General features: G+C 37.0%; 1 protein-coding gene across 2 annotated transcripts in view; it reads left to right on the top strand.

Annotated features, from left to right (window-relative positions):
* The first annotated feature begins 2,796 nt into the window (after nucleotides 1-2,796).
* Nucleotides 2,797-27,237, top strand: part of LCA5 (lebercilin LCA5) — a 58,701-nt gene continuing 34,260 nt past the window's right edge. Inside the window, exons 1-3 of one of the 2 annotated variants that reach the window (XM_061131499.1) lie at nucleotides 2,797-2,981; nucleotides 17,598-17,949; nucleotides 22,176-22,705. In XM_061131499.1, coding sequence (XP_060987482.1) covers nucleotides 17,757-17,949; nucleotides 22,176-22,705 — 723 coding nt within the window. In that variant the 5' untranslated portion in view covers nucleotides 2,797-2,981; nucleotides 17,598-17,756. Of the gene's footprint in view, nucleotides 2,982-5,888; nucleotides 5,939-17,597; nucleotides 17,950-22,175; nucleotides 22,706-27,237 lie in introns of those variants that run through there. The other variant, XM_061131500.1, reaches the window with a different exon arrangement.

Here is a 27,237-nt window from a genome sequence, read left to right as displayed (position 1 = left end):
TTTCTAGGAAAATTTTCATTAATATCATCTGTATCATTGGCCATATAGCATTAAACAAGGCAATCAGAGTACTGCAAAAAATTAACATTCAGTTAAATCTGGAGATATGGTAATACCAATGTAAGCCTAAGAGTATTAAAATAAAACTCTAAAGTGCTTAATGATTATTAGAATAATTTTTTCATAAATATAATCTTTAAAAACAAGAAGAAGCCTGGTTACTGTTGATTATAATTTCAAGTGGCAGAAATATAAAGGTGTAGTTTTATTGATTTTGCTTCCTTTTTTTTTTTTTTGAAAAGCACAATTCTATGTAGTATAGTGAAATTAGATGGCAAATGGTATAATCTTAGAAAATTCTAGTCCTATCAGAATATCAAAATCATGTAAAATCACATAAAAACATCTGAAATTATCTATTTTGGGATAACCTAGTTCAATAAACTGATCTCTAACTTCTGTAGGTTTATAAATTCTTTTGATCATTTTCCTAGGTCCAATAAATTGATAGTCACTGTTATTTCAAATATGATAAGAGTGAATAAAACTCTACATTGTAAAGATCTTGAAAATGTGTCACATCCAATTGGACAATTTTATGGAGCTTCTTAAACTTTTCAGTTCTTTCTTGCTTTCCAGAAACTCTTACCAACTTGTTGGTGAAACATATTAAAGGCCTTAAACTTGAAACCTCGAATTTAGCTAACTTGACTTAAATCTTGGTTCAACCACTTACTACTTTGGTATCTAGTGGTAGTTCCTTTAACCTCTCAGAATCTTTTTCTTCAGGTAGAACGATGAATAACAATACCCGTCTAGTATCTGGGTGAAGATAGAATGAGATTACACTGACTATCAAATTGTGATGGCTGAATAAATACCCATCATTCTCAACTGTCCTTGAGTGCTAGCAAACCCCAGTTGATTCTGGAGACTTTTTTGTCTTTCGGGGTTTTTGACTCTTTATACAACTTCCTTTAAAAGTAATCCACTGATGCATTTACTAAACTATGTAGTATAAACTTTCAGTTCAGTTCAGTCACTCAGTCGTGTCCGACTCTTTGTGACCCCATGAATGGCAGCACGCCAGGCCTCCCTGTCCATCACAAACTCCTGGAGTTTACTCAAACTCATGCCCATCCAGTCGGTGATGCCATCCAGCCATCTCATCCTCTGTCGTCCCCTTCTCCTCCTGCCCCCAATCCCTCCCAGCATCAGGGTCTTTTCCAATGAGTCAACTCTTAGCATGAGGTGGCCAAAGTATTGGAGTTTCAGCTTCAGCATCAGTCCTTCCAATGAACACCCAGGACTGATCTCCTTTACGGAGTACTATTAGCTCACTATATAGTGAGCTATTTTAGTGAAGAATATTAGCATTTAAACAAATTAATGAAAAGTTATTTCAGTGCATTTTCTGACATTACTCATCTTTTTCACTAACATAATTACTTTCTTCAAGCGATTATTAGCGCATAGAGAAAATTATATTTAATTATGGTATTGTTTGGGCTTCCCAGGTGTCACTAGTGGTAAAGAATCCGCCTGCCAATGCGGGAGACATGAGAGATGAGGGTTCAATCCCTGCGTAGGGAGGATTCTCTGGAGGAGGGCATGGCAACCTACTCCAGTATTCTTGCCTGGAGAATCCCCATGGGCAGAGGAGACTGGCGGGTTATGGTGCATATGGTCGCAGAGTCGGACAGGACTGAAGCGACCACGCAGGCACACATGATATTGTTTAAGTGGGTTAATCTTTAACTTGAAATATATTGATAGGATAAAATGAAAGGTTTGAAAGTGTGTAAGTCTAAAACAAGGCCAAGCAAGAAAAGGAATTATCATAATTCATGGGCAGAGCGTTGATTAGAACACCTTTGCCCTCAAGAATTAGATTGTCTGCAGAATGGAAGTTCTAGAGCTTTTAACAATGGCGAGACAGCGGAGTGTGGTGTTAAACCATCTTGATAATCAGAAGGCTTTGAAAGGCTTAAAAGGACCTTCATCACAAAGAGGATTTTTTTTTTTTAACCTTCCTCGCCTCCCGCGATTAATGCCGTTTAATACACTATTATTTCTAAAGGGAAAATATGCCGTACAGCAGCTCTTAATAGTTACTGGCATGCGCCACATATGTTTCCTTTAAAAAAAACACACACACACGCAAATGTTTCACATGTCATTCCACCTCAAACCCTTTCTAAAACACGGGGCGCTTTCGTCCTTCACGAAAGCAAGGACTTCGAGGCAGAAGAATCATTATGGTTACTCCACATCCTCTTGAAAATCAGCAATTTCAGGGCTAAAAACAGAGAAGCGACTGGCTGTTTCTAATCCCAAACCAAGTGATTTCCAAAGCGATCCGAGACAATTTTCAACGTTTTCAATTAGGCAGTGGCTCATTTTTACAATTCACTTCAGCAGAGGCTTTCACCTCCCGACCACCCACGAAGCCCCTAGACCCTCTGCAGCCTTGACTGCCTCCGCGGAGCCTAAAAAGCGCCGAGCGCGCCTCTCAGGTCTGCGGCTCGCACGGCTTCGTCCCTCTCCTCAGCTGCCACAGCGAGAGCGGCCAGCCAATGGCCGCCTTCCCTTGTACGCATCGTTCCGCCTTCCAGTTCCACAGAAGCCAATAGAAAGAGAATCCTGTAACAACAGAAGCCAATGGGAAGTCGGGGGCGGGCATATCATTGGCTGCGGGCGCCCCGCGGTGCAGTCTGGGCCTCCGCCTCCGTTACCTTGGAGCCGAGGTCGCCGCGCTGTGGCCGCCCGGGGCTTACGTTTCCGCCCCTGCTCTCGCGCCGTGTTCAAACCTCCCGCACCCCGGGCCCCTCCGCGCCCGCCCCGCAGCTTCCCCTAACCCCCGCAGCCGAGTCAGGCACCCCCCACCCCCTCCTTAGCCGACAGACGCCGAGGCCCCGCGGAGAGAAGGCAAGGCGGCGGGCGCCGCGTCGGCGCTGAGGAGGGGCCGGAGCGGGTTGGAGGTGGGCTTTGGGGTGGGCGTGGAGACATGGGGGGAGTTGGGGGTGCGGGGTGAGGCCCGGCTTTTGGGCCGTTGGCGAAGTGTTTTTCGTGGATAGGGGCGTGCGAGTGGACTTGTTAAAGGATTAGGGATGGAGGAGGATTTGGGGGCGCGGGGAGGAGAAAGTCCCTAGGAAAGTAAATCTCGAGCCCGGCACGTAGGAGTGTCCCGGGAGGAGGGGAGTTTGAGGGGAAAGAGTTGGGGGAAAAGGTTGATTTGGGGATCGGGAAGAGAAGGAAGGGAACGCATTGTAGGAGTACTTAGAGAAAGGGGTTCGGAGTTATTAGAAAACCCCAGAGGCCTGTAGACTGAAATGGGAAAGGAGGACCAGAGTCAAGAAGGGGGAAGAAGCTGTGAGCCTTTGGGTAGCTCTGGGATGATAAATGATGGGAAATGGAATACTGTAGTTAGCGTGGAGAGGATCTTTGGTGCAGGCTGTGAAATTTTTATGAATCCTTCAGAGATAGGATGAGAGGAGGAACGAGTTGGCCAAAAAAAATGCCTTCTTGGCGTAGATGAGTTGGAGTGGGTGCTCAAATACTTGGTGTTTTAGGTTGGCAGGACCACGGGATAGTGTTAACAGTGGCGAAGATCACGGGTCCAGGTCGCCTGAGCTTCGTCTCCTCTCTGACTCACCTGGGCTTAACCCCCTCTCATTGACTCACCTGAGGCTAAATCCCTCTCATGCACTTTGCGGCCTTGGATAATCTACAAACATTAATTAGTAACAGATTCCTGGCTAGGAACAAATTACTAGCATCATTTTTTCCCATTTCAGAATGGGAATGGTATAGATATCGTGAAGATTAAATTTATTGAGACTGCCCACATCTGTACCTACATAAGTGAAAAAAAGAATTGGTTATTAAATAGTCTGCCCTGAGTGGTGATTTTCAGTTGTGGAGCACCCCCCTGAAAGTCTGAAGAAAGTTTTGGCTCCTGTCTCTACAAAAGTACACTTGGGGACCTACACGTTTATGATGGTCCTTTACTTCAGGTTCAGAGTTTGGATTAGCTATCTCTTTGGGATCAAAGTCATCATTTAAATGATTTTTGTTGTTGTTGAAGGGGCCTCATGCAATTTGGAAAACAGTAAAACAGAAAAGGATACAGTTCTGGAGATTATTTTTTGCTCACCTTAGTGTGGTTATTATTTTCATCTTTTTCAGTTGTAGTTTTACATTTGAAATTTATTTTGCTGTTCTGAATATTTCACTTTAGGATTTTGCTGAGTGTTGACTTGCATGTTTATTCAAAACATAATAGGAAATAATTTGTTTTGATTCTCTTAAGTTGACAGAGTGTCATTTTAGATGTCAAAAACTGTGACTTTAGAAAAGTGATTTTTCTTTTGTCAGAGTCACATCTCTTCTGTTAAACAATCATGGAACCATAATTCTGTATGACACAGTAGAGGACTGTTAGGATAAACAGGATAAACATGCTAATCTCTCTCCTGGTTCTTCTCCTGCCTGTCATTCCTCATCTCCTGTATGGAATCCTCCTTTATCCACCACTTAATTATTGTGTTTCCTCATAATTCAGTCTTCTGTCTTCTGTTCACTCTGTATTCTTTTCTTGGCTGAGTTCATTCTCAGGCTTTTGATAATTTTCACTTCCACCTTCCATATTTTTATCAATATACAATGCATTTTTTAATCTCTTTCCTGGAACACTTGAGGTAGCTACAAATTTATATAATTATTTTTTTGGTATTTCCACATAGATTTCCCATAGGCATCCTCAACTCACTGTGTCTGATATTGAACTCATCAGGTTTCCCCGCCAAATCTGTCCTGTTGAATGGTACCATATTCACCCAATTTTTCAAGGGTTTATTTAGGTTCGTTCTCCTACTCCACGTATAATCGGCCACAAAGTCCAGTTTATTTTACTTGATAAACATGTCTAAATCAATTCTGCATTCTGTATTTCTAAGTTACCGAACCTTAGTTCAAACTTCTGTCATTTGTCACCTGATCTCAAGGCCAGTTGTTATTATTCCTTAAGCTTTGTTGCTCTCCAGTTCTTGGGTTGAGGATGAATCATTCTATTTTTGAATCATTGTCAGATCTTTGTCAGGGTTGGTCATTTTAATCTTATTGAAGATCCTTTGCTTTCAATCAACTTAGTATGGCATAAAAACCCTTCTTGTAATGGTCTCTTCCTCTTAATTCTATCTCACTTAATATTATCCATACTTTATCACTACCCCCAGCCAATACAATCATTTTAAACCAGCATTGTCCAATAGAAATATAATGTGAACTGTATATGTAATTTTCAGGAACTGCCCAAGAAAGTACATACAGGTGAAATTAGTTTTAATAATATATTTTATTTAACCCAAGATATCCAAAATGCTGTTTCAACACACATTGAATATTAAGATTATGAAAGAGGTATTTTATGTTCTTTTCATGTACTGTTTTCAAAATCCCATGTGTATTTTATCTTTAACAGCTTATTTCTGTTTTAACTAGCTGTATTTCAGGTTCTCAGTCATCACTGCTTTGGACAGCACAGTTATGAACTGTTTGCAGTTTATCTCACGCCTTCTACTTTTGCACATGTTTCCTCTTACCGAAATAGAGTCCTGCTTCATCAGCTGTTGTCTTTGCTAACCTTAGCTGTCATCTTGCCCCCATAGAACACAAATACACAACCCAAATCATACTTGTACTTGACCTCTGCTATACCAAATGACTCAATTTTAGGCATTTTCTCTTCTGGCAGTCTTCCCAAACACCCTTTGGTCCTCTAATCGTAGTTTTGCGTTTCCTCAGCTTCTGATACTTCCCTTTATCATTAGTATTTAATACTATTTATCTTTCTTTTCAGGCTGGCAGTTTCTTAATAGTAGGGATCAGTTGTCTCATTTTTGTGTCTCCAGCTTTATCCATAGTTCAGTGCCTGATGGTAGGTATTCAGTAAATGCCGAATGAATGAATATTCTGTGATGTTTTCATTTAACTGACTGAAGTTTGGGAATACATACTGTAGTTAAGATGCTTTAGTTTGACCCATGTTTCAATGTGCTGTTTAAAAGAAGTTGATTATACCTTAAATCTTAAGTCTAGCCTTTACTGTCATCTGACCTAAAGTCTAGAAAACTATACTTAAAATCTAAACATAGTTTGATTTTTAAGCAAAAGTCAGTGCTGTGTAAATATATGTAGGATAAGAAACCACTTAGCAACGTCCTAGAATGTTGAGAAGTAGAGGAATGGAAACACTACTTGTTTCTAATCCTTTCTCCCTTACAGGAGAGAAAGAGTTATAGCTTTAATGCAGCAGTATTGTTTTTACCTTAATCTCATCTTCAGTTATTTGTGTTCTTAGTGGGAGAGAGGGTAAGTATTGTTCGTATCTTTCTCTCCTGGTTTATTTTTATTTCACTCATCTAGTTGGCTATTGTGTGAACTCTTGTTGGCAGCAGAGGTAGCCAGGTAGCAATGTTTCATGCAAAGAAGCTGAACACAGAGAAATGACAGGAAATTAACAGTTCTTTGATTTTACATACTTTTTTTTTTTCTTTTTCTTAAAATGAATTTTTCTTAAAGTCACGTGGATCAGATGCTTATTATAATATTCAATATACAGTGGACTCTGCAGCTTTGGTTTACTTTCTGATTCATCTGAAACTGGATTTGTGTATCCTTTATAGGAGGCAATTCTGTTACTGCAGAAGCTTCTGGTATCTTTTTTCTGACCTGTGATGTGTACTACTTGGGACTTTTTTTAAAGACCAGTTGGAAAATGATAAGTGGTAGATTTGATGGCTTTCTAGCATTGCCACAGTAGCACTCCTGGCCACTTTTGGAAGATAAACAATTTAGAAATTGAAATTGGACAAGATTTATAGTTTTTGTTTTTATCTGGTTACCCTTGTACAATTAAGAGAAACAGATGAACAACTGTTAACTGATTCATTCTATATCACAAAAAATTAGTTTAAATTAGCTGGAGAGTTACACGTGAAGTATAAATCTTCAGTGTTCTCTGTTGATAATTTTTTAAGAAAAAAATTTTGTTCACTTAATGTGACTAGTTTATATTTGTAACTTCAGGTGAAATTTATTTTGTCTGAAGCCCTACAGGTTATTTCCGTCATTTAAAATTAACCCAGTAAGAATATTCCAACTTTATGATGGGAATGGCTCAGAGCAAAACTTTTGACTTGTTCATTTTCTCCCTTCTTAGGCATTTTAGAGATTTGTGTAAGTCTTATGCAATTAGTTGGATGTGGGATGATTTAATTATTTCCTTTAAAATAGGTACATTTTATTGAATGAAACTACTAATATTGTATTCAAAATAGCATTATAGATTAATCATTCATTTCACAAAAAGATTAATACATGGTATTGTGATTATTCTGGTGAACTAGACAGATAAGGTTTCTGTTCCCATGGGTCTTATATTTAACAGGAAGAGACAAATGTGAGATTATTCCCAATAGTAATGAAGTCTGTGAAGAAAATCAGAGTAATCTCACCCTTGTGAAGTTCTAAGGGAAGGTCCTGGGCAAAAGGTGCAGCAGATTGCTGAGTTGGTGACAGGTTTGGCACGTTAGAGGCACAAAAGAATGCCACTGTAGCTGCAGAAGATGAGGGGAAGAGACAAGGTGTGAGATCAGGATGGAGAAGTAGGCAGGAGGGCCAGATTTTACAGGAGTTTGTAGGTCTGGTTAAGGAATCTGATGACTATTGGAAGCCATTGAAAGGTATTAAGCAGAAGATCTGCTTGATGCTGTCTGATCTCTGTGTCATGTAGCTTTCTGTAACTGGGGCAGCAAGAATGAAAGCAGGATATCAGTTAGGAGGCTATTGCAGAGAGAAGATGGTGGTTTGGACCAGGGCAGTAGCAGTGGGGATGATAAGGAATCATCCAATTTGGAATATATTTAGGAGATAAACCAGCCTGGTTTTACAGATGGTTTGGTTGTGGGATGTAAGGTTAAGAAGAAATCCAGGATGATCCTTCAATTTGTGACATGGATAATTTAGTAAATGGAAATGCCATTTACTGAGGTCAGAAAAATAGGAAAGAGTTGGTGGGAGTAGAAAGCGAACAGATCATGATTTTGTATTGGCATGTTTAGATACCTAGCTGGAGTTGTCAAACAGGAAAGTGAATATATGAATCTGGAAGGCAGGGTAAGGGACGTCTAGATGAGATCACCTAAGAAGAGAGTGTAGATAAAAGAGGGCCTAATACATGGTGCCTTGTGTATTCCAGCCTGTAGAGATCAGAATGAGGAGACAGATTCAACAAAGAAGACGGAGATAGCCAGTGAGGTAGTAAGAAAGCCAGGAAAGCAGGAGACTGTGGAAGTTATAAAGAGAGTGTTGTAGGAAGGAGGGAATGGTTAGTCTTCAAATGCTGAGGTCAAGGACAAATAGGACAGAAAAGCGATTTTTGGATTTTGCCAGGATGAACCTCATTGTTTGTTTTGATAAAAGCTATTTCAGGGGAATGGTCAAGATGAAAACCTGACTAGTGCAAATTTAGAAAAATGTTGGGAAGGAAGTAGAGGTATAACGTTCTAGATTATCATATAGTATAATATTCTTGTATAGATTGGGCTTCCCTGGTGGCTCAGTTGGTGAAGAATCCGCCTGCAGTGCGGGAGACCTGGGTTCGATTCCTGGGTTGGGAGGACTATTCTGGTATAGATAGAATAGAATTCTTTTACTGGAAGATTGGAGTGGAGAAATTGGGTTGTAAACGCAATAGGGACCTGGAGCCAAGCAACAGCTTTAGTAGAGCCTCTTTGTTAGTAGGAATGACCCAGTAAAGAGGGCTGAATTGCAGGTGTACAGTCCTTGAGTGGAGAGGAGGAGTGGAAAAGAAGGCAGGTGAGAAGTTTAGCTCTTAGAAGGAGCAGCAGTGCTTCTTCAGTTTTAGCAGGGGAGTGCCATAAAGCGATGTAGTTGCAGATGGAGGCACCTTTAAAGATAAGGTATTTCTCACCGGATTGTTGCTATTGAAGTATTGAATAGGTCCCTCAACTAAGAATCAGAAAACTGGTAGTCCATTTCAGATTTTACTAACTTACCTCTGTGACCTTAGATAGATTGCCGTCTTGGGTAAATCACTTTGATTTTCTGGGTCTTAGTTTCCTTAAAAATGCAAAGAAAGGACTGATTTCTTAGGGTTCCTTCCAGTGCTAAATTGTTACATAATCTTGTTTAACTAGTAGTAATTCATGGGTTTTTATTTTCTTGTACTTTGTAACAAACTTATTAGTTATTATTCTAATAGTTGCATTATCTTGTCTGTACCCATTTCTTGCCTTTCATCTTTTTGGTCTAATACTTTGTGTATGTTCTTTAACTTGTTTTGTTTTCCTGTTTGCTTGTTTGAACTGTTTTTTCTGGCAGCAGTGTCAGCCAGGCAACTGTGTTTTTATAAAAGAAAATTTTCACAAGTGTCTAAACTTCCATTCTCTACGAATGTTTAGATCTTTGGGTTGCTATACATTCTAAGGAATGCTTGTTTGTTGTCATGAAGAATTGTAACATAATATGCTATACATATTTTTAAAATAGCTTACCTTTTTTTGGAATGGATGCTAAGTAATCAGAAGTTTGCAAAGGGAAGAAAATGTTGTCTAGTGTTCCAGGGACTATTCTTTTTTTAATTTTTTATTGGAGTATAGTTAATTTACAATGCTCTGTTAGTTTCGGGTGGACAGTAAAGTGATGCAGTTATACATGTACATGTATCTATTCTTTTTCAGGTTTTTTTCCCATATTGCTTATTACAGAATATAGAGTTCCCTGTACTGTACACTAGGTCCTTGCTGATTATGTATTTTTTATATAGTAATGTGTATATGTTAATCCCAAACTCCTAATTTGTCCCTCACCCAGTGTTTCCCCTTCGGTAAAGGTGAGTTTGTTTTTGAAGTCTGAGAGTCTGTTTCTCTTTCATAAATAAGTTCATTTGTATCATTTTTCTTTTAGATTCCACTTGTAAGTGACATCACATGATACTTGTCTTTCTCTGTCTGGCTTACTTCACTTAATATGATAAATCTCTAGGTCCATCCATGGCCTCCACTGCAAATGGCATTACTTCACTCTTTTTATGGCTAATATTCCATTCTATATATGTACCTTATCTTCTTTATCTATTGCTCTGTCAGTGGACTTTAGATTGCTTCCACATCTGGGCTATTGTAAATAGTGCTGCAGTGAACATTTGGTTGCATGTATCTTTTCAAATTATAGTTTTCTCTGGATATATGTGCTGTTCTGGGACTGAATTTATCACTTTAAAAAATGCTTTCATGTAGTTAACATGTAATATTTTTAGGGACTATATAAAGGATACATAGTATAATTTACTGTGATTTTTTTCCTTAACTGGCCGTCATGGAAGAGCCAGACCCTACCTTAACTGAACTCATAGTATGTTTTACTCATCTTAATTTCCTCATTGGCTTTAAACGGCATCTGTAGCCATTAGTAATTTTTGTTGACTGAATTCAATAGGTGTATGAATTGAATAGTAGTTTCGTAAACTTTGGAAAAGTGATTGCTTATATCAAGTTCTGTTAAAAGTTTGAGCATTTTTATTAGGAATAGTTAGCCTAAAGATAACTCATCCTGTGGCTGATTCATGTTGATGTGTGGCAGACACCAACACAACATTGTTAAGCAATTATCCTCTAATTAAAAATAAATTTAAAAGAAAGAAATAGCCATTTACTTAAAAAGTTATATTTGCTGTTAAAGATGCAGATCTGACCATATGTATTTGTCTTTTCTTCTAGTTGGAGACAACATTAAAATCACATTAAAGATAAAAGAGAATAAACCTTTAACATTGAAAGGATGATAGAGTACTCTCAGTGGATGAGAGATTATTAATACAACACATTTCTGAAACAGGAAAGGGAAATGATGCATGGAACAGATTAGAACAAAGAGAACTATGTCACAAGATACTCAGGAGGGAAAGAAGTATTCTGATGTATCCTGCAGATTCTCAGAGAATCTTAGGATTTAAAAAGAAAGGAAAAATTAAAAATGGGAAGAAAGAATAATTGAAAAACGGTGAATGGAATAGTTGTGTCTCCTTTACCACCCAAGCCTGTGCACATCAACAGTCAGTGTGATTCTCTCTGCCCTTCACCCCTTCCTCTCTTTCCCATTAAAAAATACAGATGTAATTTCTTCTGGAAATGAAAACAAAGATGACACTTTAAAAGTAGAGTTGCCATGGTGGACATTTGTGTTTGGAGAGAATCCCTCCTCTTTGCTAGCTCTCAGTCAGTCCCCCATATAGTGCTGAGTCTTTGCTGCTCACCCTGAAGCAGCGTGTGCTTGTCAGGAGGCCATGCTCACGTGCAGTTTTGTTCATCCTTTTTCTTCTTTCCTATGGGTGACCAAAAATTCAAAGAAATTAGCAGTATTTAAAAAGCCTAGGCTAAACAAAGTGAAAAACTGTAGCTATGTGAAACAGATAATTTCTGCATCAGAAGAGATCTTACACAAAATGTCTATTTAGAGTGTTCTCAGGGGAAGAAAACCTATTGCCTCATTAAAGCAAGAATAGAATAATTGTTTTAAAAAAATCAGAACAAGAAAGAGTTCTTAGAAAATAAGATTTTTGCACAAATTCAAAAATCCTGGATGGTTTTGAAGATAAATTGAGTAAATGTCTTTGAAAATAGAACAAAAAGACAAAGTCTGTTATTTAACCAGTAGAAGTTTAAAAAAGAGTAAAGGGAGAGTCAATTATCAAAAATGTAACCTAAGCACAATAAGGAAGAGGGGAAGAAAGGGGCAACACAATGAAAAAAAAAAAACCTCCCACCTATGTGTTCATCTTTGTGACATTTCAGTATAGCAAGAGGGAAATTCCTAAAGGCAACTAAGGAGTTTTGTTTTTTCTTTAAAGACTACCTATAAAGAATGAGAATCAGGTGGACAAAAGTAGAGTGTAAACTCCGTAAGGCAGAGATTTTTCATTGTTTTTTTCATTACTGTTGCATAATGAGAGCACAAGAAACATATGTTGAATAAAAGAATGACTGTCACATCTCATAAGCAGCTCTGAAGTTTTAAAGACAGTGGAGCGGTGTCTCCAAAGTTCTGAGAGAGAATGACTTAGAATTTGGAACCTATGAAAACAACCAAGTATGAGGCAAAATAAAGACACTCTCAGGCATACAAAGACTCAGAGCTTTCACTTCAGGTGACCCTTCCTGAAGAAGTTACGTGAGAATATGGAGCAGTGAACACAATGAAAACTAATAAAAATGACATGGACTCCTAGAAAAGGTAGATTAACATAGAAGTACAATAAAAATAACTCCAGAATGACTGGTACAGCAAGTAGAAAGTAATTGGTTTAAGTTAGAATAGGAAATCACTGGTCTCCAAGAAAAAATGTCCTTAAGAGGAAGAATAACAGATTTCAGGCTACAGATAGAATGACTAAGAAACTGATAGATATCAGTGGTAAGAAGAATTTTTTTTCCTCTCTAGAAAAAAGGACAGAAATTCTAAAGAAAAAACTGCATAACCAACGTGTAGTTGCGTGTTGCGTGCTAAGTCGTGCCCGGCCCTTTGTGACCGTATGGACTGCAGCCCGCCAGGCTCCTCTGTCCATGGATTCTCCAGGCAAGAATACTGGAGTGGGTTGCCATGCCCTCCTCCAGGGGATCTTCCTGACCTAGGGATGGAACCCAGGTCTGCAATGCAGGAGACCTGGATTCAATCCCTGGGTCGGGAAGATCCCCTGGAGAAGGGAATGGACAGAGGAGCCTAGCGGGCTGCAGTCCATAGGGTCACAAAGAGTCGGACATGACTGGAGCAACTTAGCACGCACGTATACACACTGAAACTAACACAGTATTTTGAATCAACTATACTTTAGTAATAAAAAGGAATAGTATAAGCAAAAAAGTATAGGCCATTAAAATAGTTGTCCCAGGCAACAAGACTTGGATAATGGGGCAACGGATATTTCCTTGTTTCTTTTTTTTTTTTTAAAAAGATGCATATATTGGGGGCAGGGGGTGGGTAGGGAGAGAGCTAGTGTTGGTACATATGAGATGAATGACAGGTAATGTTTTTGTGGATTCTTACCCTTTGCAAGAAAAGTTAGGTGGATTCCTGACTTAGAGGGGATAGGTCATAGGGAACTACTTCTGCTACATGCATATAAACAGAAATAATCCTCATCCGTATCATATAGTCAACTTTTAATTATGCTATTAAAATTAAAACTGAAAGTCTTTGACAGGGAATGTTAATCAGAATTTACCGACCATCTTGTATGTTTGTATTATAAATATAATTATTGATATTTACCAAGTGCTTACTGTGTGATAGTAAATTATTCCATTTAGTTGTCACAGCAATTTTCTAAGGAAGATACCATTATTATTTCCATTTTACAGAGGAGAAAATTGAGATTTAGATGTAGATTGAAATTTGCACAGCTGATAAGTGATGGATCCACTTAATTGCTTTAATTCATTATCCTTTTTTCTTGGACAGTTTTTTACATGTGTAAATATTTTCTTTCATGATTTGCAAAGTGAAAGCTTCAGACTGATTTATATATTTCTAGTATTAGTCCTTGCCTTTGCTGATTTCAGCTCAAAAAGCTAATTTTAACAGTGAGTGAGATTGCCAGGCAATAAAATCTAAGTTCTAAGTTAGTTTGCTTGATTTTTTAAAAATCTTTTTTTTACTAAGGGAAATTTCAAACAAATACAAAAGCAGTGATATTGAAGCTGCAGGTCTCCACAGTTTTTACATTGTTTTACTAACTCATGGCCAGTCTTATTTAACATATACTTTTACCTCCTTCTCCATGGATTATTTTGAAGTAAACTCCAGACATTATATAATTTTATCTATAAATATCTCAACATCTGCCTCGAAATATAAGGACTCTTTAAAAAAAAAAATAACCACAATATCATGATCTTACCTAAAGCAATAGCAGTTCCTTAATGTCATTAAATATCTAGTCAGTGTTTTAATTTTCTCAGTTTTATAATTTTATAATTTTCTTTTACATAATTTGTTTGAATTAGGATTGAAACAAGGCTCATAGATGGCAGTTGTTTGTGTTCCTGAGGCTTTTAAAATATAAAGAAAGCTCTCCCCATCTCTTCTTTTTCTGCTTGCAATTTATGTTAAAGAAGCCAGTTGGTCCTACAGAATTGGCCACATTTTGCTAATTACTTCCTTGTACCTCTTCCTTGTACCACATTTGCTAATTGCTTCCTTTTACCTCTGTCCCCTGTATTTTCTATAAATTGTCATTTCAGTTTAGAAGTTTGATCAAAATCAGATTTTGTTTTTCTTGCAGAAGGAATCTATTACCTCAGTGGAACTGTTGCGTCTCCTCTGGAGGCACACCATGTCTGATTACTTTCTGTGGTGTTAGCAGCCATTAGTGAGCATGATCTAGTTTCATTATTTCATTAGTAACTGCAAAATGACAATGTTCTAATTCTGTCATTCGAATATCCCCCTTTTTAATTTATTAGCTAGAATAATTCTGTAAAGAAGTACTTCCTCTTATCTACTATTTTGTTGTTCTAAGATACAGCTTGTAACAGTGTAGACAGGATACATGTTGGATTTTTTTCCTCTTCATCTGTCAATTTTCAGATGAATGAGTTGGTTCCTTAGTATCTTTCAGAGGTAGCTCATTAGTTTTTTAAAATAACATATGACCTCGTGAATTTAAACACATTCTATGTGTTTTAATCCTTTGCTGATACAGTTCTCATTGAAGATGCAATTGTCCCATCGTTGACTGATTGGAGCTTCCTGGAGCACTGTCCTGAACCCTTCTGACACTCCATCACGAGTGTTTCATATCTTTCTTGCTCTCTAGTATGACCATATTTCTAGATTGTAGAATAATACCAGCAATGCAGTTATTGAACATTGTTTTTAGAAAAATTTTGGACCTCTTTTGTCAGTAGGATCATCTCTCTAGGGATTGTGTTCTTTAAAGTTGTTAGTACTGGTTAATCTGTGTGACTTTGCCACCAACTGTATATATGAAAGTGAAAGTGTTAGTTGCTCATTGAAAGTTGCTTTGTTGGGTCTGACTCTTTATGACCCCATGGACTGTAGCCCTCCCGGCTCCTCTGTCCATGGGATTCTCTAGTCAAGAATCCTGGAGTGGGTTGCCATTTCCTTCTCCAGGGCGTCTTACCCACCTAGGGATTGAACCCGGGTCTCCAGTATTGCAGTTGGATTCTTTACTGTCTGAGCCACCTACAGTTAGATTTTCTTTTGATTCATAGGAAATGCTTTTTAAAAACCTAATTTCTAAAAAGTATGATTTCCAGTGTTGAATCTACAGAAGTTAACATAAAGAAGTCTAACTCCTATCCCTGTCCCTCAGCTCGGCTTCCTCCCTTCCTCTGCAGCTGTATCGTCCAGTCAGCTAACCACCAGTGCATTTGGCTTTTAGCACTTAATTAAAATTCAGCATAATTAAAAATTAGTTCCTCGTTCACACTTACCACATTTCAGTGTTCAGTAGCTGCATGCAGCTAGCTATCATCCCGAACTGATTTTAAACCATTTCTGTATTTTAAAATTGAAGTGTGGTTGATTTACAGTGCTGTGCTAATTACTGCCTTAAGGCAAAGTGACTCCGTTAGACATATATATACCTTGTTTGTTTGTTTTTAAATAAATACCTTCTTTTCCATTATGGTTTATCATGGGATAATGACTGTAGTTCTTTGTGCTGTGCAGTATCCATTCTGTATATGAAAGCTTACATCTGCTAACCCCAACCTCCCCCTCCATTCTTTTCCCATCTCTTTCCCCTTTGGCAACCACCAGTCTCTTCTCTAAGAACATTTCCCTTCTTGCCGACAGTTCTGTTGGACACCCCTGCCCTGAAGAACCCATTGTGTTTTCATGAAGGGTATAGTTTGTTCCTCTCCTTTTTAAAAATATGAAAGTTACATAGATGAATTTATAACCCTCCTTCAATAAGTGGTAGCACACTATGCATGCCTTTCTCCCTCCCCCTTTTCTTCGTGTATCTTGGCGATCACTGCAGACTGCAGAGAGTGTGCAGAGGTAGTCCTCATTTCCTTAAGAGCTTGGTAGCACAGTACTTCGCTGTGTGGACGTGTACAGTGTAGGTAGCCAGTCCCCTGTTGCTGGTCATTTTGATTGATTTAGGCCTTTACCACCACACAGTGCTGCAGTCAACAGCAGTAATGCTGCCTCGTGTATGTCTTTTTCATTTATTACTAGACCCAGGATTCTTTTAACACGCATTTCCTCAATGGACTTTGTTTCTTCTAAATATTAAGAACAGTTGTTCTGATTATAGAAGTAATCCGGTTTCATTTTACTAGAAAATTAAACTCTGTTAAAGAGACAGATAAACTTATCTAAAATTCGTGTTGCCCAGACAGAAATTATTTTTGTGTACGTACCTTGGTTTTTGCAGCGTTGTTTTTTTTTTTTTCCCCAGTTCCTGAGTTCAGTTAAAAAGAGGACTCAGCATTTTTCAATGACTGTGTAGTTGAGATCATATTGTATACAACACTTTGAATTTTTCCTTTACCATAATAGTATAAGCATCTTCCTTGTTGACAAACTTTTTGTAAACATTTCTGACATCTGCATAATACTATGCTGTATTAATTTTTTTCAATACTTTTCTTAATTTCTTATTTTGCAATGGTTAGACATTTACTTTTTTTCAATTGTGCCACATTCAACATTTGTGCATAACTTGCCCCCTGTTTTTAGGGTAATTTTCTTGGTATCCAGGAATAGAATTATTGAATCAAAGGTTAAAAGCATAATTAAAGTTTTAACCTATTTTGCCAGCTTTTTTTCCCCCAGTCTTGTTTTGATAGCCATTTTGGAAGCACTGAGTGTTATTTTGAGGAATCTTTGGTAATTTGATAGATTTTAAAATGATGCGTGAAGTTAAATATTTTTTTGTGCCTATTTTTGTATTGCCTGCTGTGGGTCTTAACATGTATTTGCCCATTTATCTTTTGACTTCCTATCTTTCTTGTGGCATGATGTGAGGTATTTATTGATTGTTAAGGATGGTCATGATTTTTCTCTCATGTTGCAAATATTTTTCTTCACATGCTTTAATTTGATTAATTTTTTGCATGGTTCAGTTTTACATTTTTATGCAGTCAGTCTTAGATATTTTTCTTATTTTTGTTAGCAAGCTTGTTCTTTACTACCTTTCCCGCCACCCCCACCACCAAAACCAAAAACTGGTGACTTTATTTTCACCTAGCTTTTGTGTTTGTTATAAATCTTAAGATTCAAGGGAGTCAAATTCAGTTAACATTTATTCAGAAGCAGGTGTATGTCAGGTACTTTACACATTCTCTATCTAGTCTATGACAGTCTATCATTTTTCCAAATACTGTAGACAACTAGGTATGAAAATATAGATGAATTAAATTATGGCCTCTTTTTAAAGTTCTAAGCAATATGTTGTTTTGCTTTTGGTATCTTTCATTGTAATTAACTCTTGAAATCTATTTCATGAAATATGATGAGTTTCCCTCCCTCTGCCTTAATTGTAGAGGAAAAAAGCATATCTTCTGTACATAGAGAAAACAGATTGTACAGACCTGAATATTATCCCCAGGATCTGAAGACGCAAAATTGCTCTTCAGGCTTATTTTGGATTTTTCTGAGAAGACTCTGTGAAATTATGTGAATAGAGACTATTTTTCAAAGCCATGGGGGAAAGAGAAAGAAGTCCAGCTACTGATCGAGAAAGTAAGACAAGCAGACACGATTACTGTTCATCTGAATTTGGAACTACTCCCCAGTCTTCTGGCCGGTCGTCGCTGGTGCATCCCTCCCCACCTGCAAGTGTTAAGGGAAAACATCCTAAGAAACAAATTTCAGAGAGCCAAGTGCATCATCACGGTAAGCATCCTTTAAAAGACTCCAGTAGACCTAGAATATTCATTCTGAGTGCTTAAGGAAACCTGTGTGAATGAGAATAGGGTATATTTTTATAAATGTTGCTCACAGTGTACTACCCTTTGTTACATTCACAGCCATACTGTATCCAGAAGAAAGAACTCTAACTGAGGTTTCTCATTTTTGTTTTTGCTTGTTCCTGAATAAATGATAGCCTTGGGGTTTGTAAAGGCAAAAAAAAAAAAAAAAATCACAAAACATTTGTACCTTTATTTTCAGAAAGTTGTGAAAGGCATGGATATAAAGTGGTTAAGGGACCTTTTTATAGATTGGGTAAAATTACTTCTTCTTACTGAAAAAGTTCAAACTCAGCTTAGAAATGGAATTTGGGACCACCAGTCTGTTTTCTATTAAATGGTGTTATAATGGAACAGCATAAATCTTTAGAAATAATTTTTCTTGTTAGAATGTTATTAGTCTGGAGCTAGGTATTAATACATATTTGACTGCATAATGTTCTGGAAATCTCTTCTTCATCTTAATAAATCCCTAGTCAAGAAAATCTGTATGTATTTAGTAACAAAATATGTAAGGACTAATAGTACATCATAGGTAAGCTAAAGTAAATGAGGTTTTATTTGTTGTTATTCAGTCACTGAGTCGTGTCCGACTCTTTGCAACCCCATGGACTACAGCACGCCAGGCTTCTCTGTCCTTCACGATCTCCCAGTGTTTGCTTAGATTCATGTCCATTGCGTTGGTGATGCTATATCTAATCATCTCATCCTCTGCCACCCGCTTCTCCTTTTGCCTTCAGTCTTTCCCAGCATCAGTAAAATGAGGTTTTATAGTATCGGTTAATAGATACAATACAGCCATCACATTAGTAGCTTAGAGTGGTAAGATTGCAAGGCAAGAAGTAGTATGTGAGCGGAAAAGGAAAACAGGGTGAGGTCATGAAATGCCTAGAATCCTGTGTTAAGATATTGACTGTTTCTGTGGGGGGGATAGTTAGCTATTGAAAAGTTTGAAGCAGGGGTTTTATTAAATTTGCCTTTATAAATTTTTACTTTGAAAAGTAACATTTACCTTTTTAAAATCTGCAAAGAATGTGTGTTTCTTTTGAAAGCAACCTTTTTGTGAATCCTTGATCAGGCTTCCCAGGGATGTTGACACTTTTAACAACTTTTAACAACAACTTTTAAAAACTTTAAAAGTTTTTTCTTTTTTTTTTCTATATGGTTTTTGCTGGTATGTTTTTGTTTGTTTATTATTGCTACAAGTACAGTGCTGCAGGTTTCATAGTCTCTTCCTCCAAATCTGTCTCAGGGTCATTTTCTTGTTTTGATTTTGTGGTTGAGAGCATGATCTGATATTAAACTTTTGCTATATAATTAAGAATAAATGACTGTTTATTCCCAAGAAATCATTCACATACCTTGGGAATTATTGGTAGGAATACTTTAATTTTTCACTCCTTACCTAGAAGCAGTTTTATTTAAGAAGATATCTGAGAAAAAGCCGTGAGAAACAGTTTGAGTATCACCCAGAAAAATTTCAACCTGACTTGTACTGTTTTCTGTTTTGCATTGTCCTTTGAATTAAAGTCTGTGGTAATATGGCTACTTTAGTGCAAGCCAACAGGGCAAACTGATAATGTCCCCAATCACTGATTTCTTTCGGCTTAAGTTGGCAATTATCAGTGTCGACTAAACTAAGGAAAAACCAAATGTGATTTAAAAAGCATCTTGAACACTTGAATTTGCAAAATTTTACATTTGGTAACATATTCTTCCTTCTTCCTTTTACATTTTCAGCCTATTTTATTATTTTAGAAATAAAATTTGTGCTCTATCAGAAGTTATATGTATAATACAATTTAATAATAATTTCAGTTATACATATTTATATATTACATATTATGTACATATTCTGTTTCTCATTTTATCGGTAATATAGACATACTACGTTTTTGGTAGATGCATAGTTTATCTTTGTTACATGTTTTTTTAATGAGTCATACTGTAATTTTAACACCTGATGGAAGGAAAACAGTATTTGTCCCACCCTCTTTTTGGTGGTAACAAGGGGGAGATGAAGAATGATTTCAACAGTCAGTCATCTTTCTTCTGAGTGTTACTAGCCCTGTATTTCATCTTGATCATTTTGAAAATGAAAGAGATAAATGAAAGGTGAGAGATATTTTTTGAGATCTGGTTAATAGAATATAGTAGAAAACAATGTTCAGATTTTGAGGATGTCAAATGTTGGTGGCAGAAACCCTTTTTGTCTGGCTATATCTTAGAACAAAATATTAGTGGAGAATTTGTAACCTGATTTGTACAATATCTAGACTTTCACTTCTCAAATTAAGTTTCCATGTGCATGAAATCTTATTTGCTGAGCAATATAATTTTATACATAAAAATCAGAGATTTGGGATGATTAACATTTATTCTTATGTGCAACCATTTTTATGTATAAAGTTTCTGTCATTCCAAGAGCTGAATACATATTCTATAATAGCATATAGATACTAAAACTCTGTTTACTCAGTATGTTGGGAAAGAAAGAAAATTGAAATGATAGATGCTTCAATTTAAAATTGGAGCAGTTTCTCCAATGGAAGTATTACACAAATCACAAATGCAGGCCACACATACAATTTTTTATTGCCAAAAGAAAAACAAGTAGAAAGGTGGAATTAATTTTAATAATTTTTATTTAACTCAGAATATCCAAAATATTATCATTTCTAAATATAGTTAGTATAAAACATAGTGTGTGGAATATTCTGCATTCCTTTTTTTTTTCCTTTGAGTTAGGTGTTTGAAATCTGGTGTGTATTTCAGTTATGGACTCAGCTTGGATCACCCACATTTCAGTTTTCAGTAGCCACCTGTGGCTGTATTGGATAGCATAGTTTCAAAGTTACTAATAGGCTTTCCTTCATTTCTTTTTATTACTACTTCTTTTCAAACATTCATGCATGTATAGAGCTGGAATCCCAAATCAGTACACATTTAATATACCCTCTGCAAAATTTCTGTGTCTTTAAATGAAACTTTATAATGTTACATTGTAAACATGTTTTCCTTGTTTACATGGTAAAATCAGGGTATCCATGGCTGGTGAAGTAGGTAGGGAAAGATTGGATTTTCTAGTTTTTCTTCATTTTTTTCCCCTCTGGAATGCATTTCCTTCTAGAAAAAATGCAGTCACCTTAGAGATTAAAGTTCGCTGTTCTCAACTTTGGCAAACTTCCAGATGCCTCTTTTAAAGGGCAGGTGCTCTGTATATTGAGGCCAAGGTTTAATGAACTTTGAGTAAATAATATTCAAAATTTTTGTGAAATGTTGTGATATGTACACTTTAAAGATTTCGTGTGCTTTTAATTTTTTAGGCTGGAGTCGTTTATCTTGTTCTTAAATTATGCCAGATGTTTTTTATTTGAACATCACACAAAAGAAAGCCTCTGAGAAAGCATTTAGAATCACATCTGTACTGCTAAAGTGTTTTCCATTTTCAATCACTGATACGTGGGATTAAGTTCTTAATACTGACAGAGAATATTTGTGGAGAATTTTCTGTCTTATACGCATACTTCAGTTAATCCTCACAACAAAAGGGAAAATAGACCTGGAAAAGGTTTAAGTTGAATTGCCCAAGGATCTATTAAGTAGTAAATCTGAGCCCCAAATCTTCTTGCGGTCATGTTGTCATCTTCTTTCCTGAAATAAAGATTTCTAATTAATTTAAAAAATCATATGTTTCCATATTTCAAATTGTGATCCCAAATATCTTGGCACAGATGACTTGATTATCATGATATTTTGTATTTATTAGGCACTGTGCTAATGCTGATGGTGCCTATGTTTGAATACTGGCTGACCATCTTATCTGCAAAGGTAAAAATGGTGGTCTGATGTTGCCATATTTTAAAACAGTGTAAAATAATTCCTTGTGAACCATGGCATATTGTTTTGCTGGATCAGAATATGTTTCTTGAACTGTCTTAAAAGATTTCAAACCTTTCTTAATAAAAACGACATGCTAAAAGCTCTAAGTAAAACCAAATATTTAAATATTGTAGAATCATTTTTTAAAAATGTTTCCTTAAAGAAAACAAAATGACTAAAGAATATTATGGATTCATTTGTGTTAGGATGAGTCAATAATTCTACATCTGATACAGCTTTCACTTTACGTTATTACTATTTGTTTTTCAGCCCTTAGGAAACCAAGCCCTAAGGGTTCACCAAACAGAAAGGGAGTCCAAGCAGGATTTCGCTCCCAGAGCCTCAATAGGGAGCCCCTTCGGAAAGATCCTGATCTTGTTACAAAACGGGTTCTTTATGCAAGACTGCTAAAAATCAATGAATTGCAGAACGAAGTAACTGAACTCCAGGTCAAGTTAGCCGAGCTGCTAAAAGAAAATAAGGCTTTGAAAAGGCTTCAGTACAGGCAGGAGAAAGCCCTGAATAAGTTTGAAGACACAGAAAATGAAATCTCTCAACTTATTGCTCGTCATAACAATGAGATTACAGCACTCAAAGACCGCTTAAGAAAATCTCAAGAGAAAGAACGGGCAGCTGAAAAAAGGGTGAAAGAGACAGAAGGTGAACTGCTTAGGACAAAAGTTTCCTTACAGAAACTGAAAAAGATCTCTGAAGCTAAACACCTACCTGAACGAGATGATTTAGCAAAGAAACTCTCTTCTGCAGAGTTAAAATTAGATGACACTGAGAGAAGAATTAAGGTAAAATTTCCACAGTTTCTAATTGTGCTGTTTTGTGTTATTTTTCATTGGGCATTTGATGTGCACTTTTAAGACTGCTTATTGCAGTTCAGCATTTGCTTGGAAATGAAATCTGATTTTTTTTTTTTTTTTAGTATCTTTCTGAGTAAGAGATTAGGAAAAATTTAAGATTTTATCTTTAAGAGCAAGATGTGAAAAATTGTGTACATTAATGGGCCACATGCTAATAGATGTTTAATTCCCCAAATCTTAGCTATTTGGGGGAAATACACTGATTATGTGATTGTTTCTTGAAAATTGAAAATGATACTATAAGAACTATAGTATATAAAACTGACATTTGGGGCCATTGTGTAAGAAATGCCACATGAATAATTTCTGTTTTTATTTCTTTGAACATTTGTGAAAGATATATTTTGGGGCAGGGTGTGCTTCTACTCCCTCAAGTAAGACTTGATGTGAAAAGTGGGTGGAATGATGCTGAGTTAATAGTCTGAGAATACAGCAGATCTTACAAAAATATTTTTTTTCTTGAAATTAAAGGAAAAGAGTACTACCCCATGACTGTTATATGGAGAACTTATATTAGAAGCTACCTGATATATATATATATATATATATATATAATCTGTTTGGAAAGCAAAGGTTGCGAAAAATATACAGACTCTATATACCAATGCCCTGCCCAAAGAGAGTGGCTTATTAAATCGAGTGTATATCAGTGGCCAGAAAAAGAACTTAGCTTATTCTCCAATATTAGCAATCATTAACTTTTGCTTCAGTATACAGAAAATATCTTATTGCATAGGTTCCACCAGTGATCAAGTCAAACTGCAGAGCAACCATATGAAAACTTTTTTTGAAGGACCATTTACCTACCTAGGTAGTGGGGTGAGGGTAGGGGATGGAAGCAACTATTGTCATGAATAGCTGATGTTTATTTTTAAAGGGAAGTACAAAATGTGCCCATATGGATTTTAAAATTAGGAACCAAGAGCACAGAAGGTTGATTATTAAGTATGGCTAAAAACAACCCACACCTCTGTGTGTATTTCTGTAAAACTAGAGAGAACATAGAATTGTAGTGCACACACATGTATGCACACACCCCACACATGTATACTGCAGTTCTCTCTTATAGCCTGTTATGAAGGGGGTTGTTGGAATGGTAGAGGAGGAAAGACAGAGAAGAAAGGAAAACTTGAACAAATCTGTGGATTCTGTGTTGTAGATGGAGTTGAATTATGTGGCTACTCACTTGAGAGCATGAAAATCAGTCATATGTGGTAAGGCTGTGAAAGTGAAAGTATTAGTCACTCAGTCACATCCAACTGTTTGTGACCCCATGGACTGTAGTCCTCCAAGGTCTTCCGTCCATGGGATTCTCCAGGCAAGAATACTGGAGTGGGTTGCCATTTCCTCCTCCAGGGGATCTTCCTGACCAAGGGATTGAACCCACATCTCCTGTGTCTCCTGCCTTGCAGGCAGATTCTTTACCTGCTGAGCCCTCAGGGAAGCTTCAGGTCTTTGAAATACTTACTGTATAGTGTTCTCAATTCTTAGGTTTTTCTTACTGGAGTAAGAAATTTTTAAAAAATTTTGGTGTTAATTGTAGATTTACATGCAGTTTAAAAAAAAAAAAATAGATCCCATATACCCTCCATCCATTTTCCCCAGTGGTAACATATAGCAAAAGTAGAATATAATATGTTATTGTTTAGTCACTTTCGCAACTCCATGAACTGTAGTACACCAGGCTCCTCTGTCCATGGGATTATCCTAGACAAGAATACTGGAATTGGTTGTCATTTCCTTCTCCAAGGAATCTTCCTAACCCAGGGATTGAACCTGTGTCTCTTGTGTTGCAGGTGGATATTCTTTACTGCTGAACCACCAGGGAAGCACATAGACAAATATAATATTATAATCAGGAAATTGGGAGTGATACATTGATATAGCTCATCCACCTTATTCAGATTTAACCAGTTTTACATGGACTCATTTGTGTTTGAGTGTGTATGTGTGTGTGTATTTAGTTCCGTGCAGTTTTATCACATGCAGATTCACGTGGCCATCACTGTGGTCAAGGGGCAGAACAGTTCCATCACAGGCTCCCCTGTGTTACCAACTTTTATAGGCATAGTTACCTTCCTGCTTTCCCTAGCACTCTGGTGTGGCATCCACTGATCTGTTCACCATTTCTTTAATTTTGTTATTTTAAGAATGTAATATAAATGGAATCTTCTACTATTTAACCTTTTAAGGTTGGCAGATTTCATTTTTCCCCTTGAGCTCCATCAGAGTTGTTGCATGTATCAATAGTTTGTTCCTTTTTTATTCCCAAGTAGTATTCCATGACATGGATATACAAGAATGTTATGGTATATCCTGTTGAAGGACATTTGGGTTGTTTCCAGTTTTAGTTATTAACTAATGAAGCTACTGACTTCTCTGGTGGCTCAGACAGTAAAGAATCTGCCTGCAATTCAGGAGACCTGGGTTGGGAAGCTCTGCCTGAGAAGGGAATGGCAACCCAATCCAGTATTCGTGCCTGGAGAAGTCCATGGACAGAGGAGCCTGTCCAGAGCAGGCTACAGTCCTTAGGTCTATGGCCATTCATGAACAGGTTTTTGTGTGAACATTAGTTTTCGTTTCTCTGGGTTATATGAATGAAATTGTTTGATGAATTGTTTGATAAGCACATTTGGTTTTGTAAGAAACTGCCATTTTCTTTTGTAAAGTAGTAGTATCAGTTTACGTTTCTACCAGCAGTTTATCAGTGATTCACTTCCTCCACATCCTCGACAGCGTTTGGTGTTCCCACTGTTTAAAAGTCTAGCCATTCCTATAGCTGTGTAGCAATATCTCTTAGTTTTAACTTAATATTATTCCTAATGGCCTATAATGTTGAACATCTTTTTAAATGCTTATTTGCCATTAGTAGATCCTGTTCATTTGTTTGTTTTTTGCCTATATTTCTAATTGTTTGTTCTTCTACTGTTGATTTTTTGATAGTTCTTTATATGTAATAGATACAGGTTCTTCATCAGATACATGGTTTGCAAATATTTTCTCACTGTGTAGCTTGTCTTTTCATCCTCTTACAGAGTCTTTCAGAGAGTTTTAAAAATTTGATGTGGTCCAATTTGTCAGATTTTTCTTTTATGGATTGTGCTTTTTGGTGTCAGGTCTAAGAATTCTTTGCCTATCCCTGTCACCCTTTGCCTGTAGCCCTAAAGATTTTCTACTATATTTTATCCAAAAGATTTACAGTTTTATGTTTTACTTTAAAGTTCATGATTCATGTTGAGTTGATTTTTATATAAGTTGTGAGGTTTAGGTTGACATTCATTTCTATTTTTTTTTTTCCCTGCCTATGTAGTGCCTGGTTGTTCTAGTACCATTTGTTGAAAAGGCTATTCTTCCTTGAATTTGGCACCTTTGTTCAAAATCAGTTGGGCATATTTTTGTGGGTCTATTTCTGGATTCTTTAGTCTCTTTTTCTGATGTATATGTCTTTTCCTCTGCTGACACCACATTCTTTTCATTATAGACTACGCTGTAAACCTTATTTATATGATTATGGTAGAGTGATTCCGCTCATCTTATGCTTTGTTTTTAAAATTTTAGCTAATTTAACTACTCTCAGTAGTTGTTTGTTTTTTTGTTTCAAGCCTTATTCAGTTTTTCAAATTTTACTTAATCTTTTTTCTTCCCAGCTCAGTACCACTGACTGTAAGGGTAAGGGAGGAGTCTAAGAACTATTGTGGTGTTTCATTTTGCAAATGAACTAAAATCAGAGAAAGTCCTGAGTGTCCCTTGAATTTGCAGTAAAATCCTTGTAGTGCTGACTTTTAAGTTTTGTGCCATTCTTTGCTAAGGATGAGTGGTGTTTTCTGTTTTTGTTTGGTGTAGCCTAATAGCTCAGATGGTAAAGCATCTATCTGCAATGCAGGAAATCCGGGTTCAATCCCCGAGTCAGGAAGATCCTCTGGAAGGAAATGGCAACCCACTCCAGTATTCTTGCCTGGAGAGTTCCATGGACCGAGGACCCTGGCAGGCTACACAGTCCATGGAGTCTCAAAGAATCAGAAATGACTGAGCTACTAACACATAGCATTTTAAGAGTCCTTAGGCTGGAATTTGTGACAGGCAGGTTTGTTTGTTTGTAGATTGCCTCATCCCGGAAGGGATATTAAGCCACAATTCTTAGAACCCTTGTGTTATATTTTCTTTTTACGGGAGGCAAAAGAAAGCATTCTTCAAGGTTACCTCTGAATAGTTGAGCTGTGAAAAACTTATCTCTGCACCCTCTATAGGTTGATTAACAGGTTTATTTTGTTAGTTGATGAAAGTGACAGAATGCATAGTCTCAGTAACTTTAGAAAATAGTGGCTTAGAAGCAGATAGATGGTTAGACAGAACCAAAAAAAGTATGAGTTGGGACAGTCACCCATGGCAGTTGCTTCTTGCCAGCCTTGTGTGATGTGGTCTGCTGGGTCCTAGGCCATATGTATACTTGGGATAGAGAG

The sequence above is a fragment of the Dama dama genome, chromosome 28, assembly GCF_033118175.1.
Source record: "Dama dama isolate Ldn47 chromosome 28, ASM3311817v1, whole genome shotgun sequence".
Classification (NCBI taxonomy): Eukaryota; Metazoa; Chordata; class Mammalia; order Artiodactyla; family Cervidae; genus Dama; species Dama dama.
Note: the sequence above shows the minus strand (reverse complement) of the source record. Positions and strands in the feature narration are given on the sequence as shown.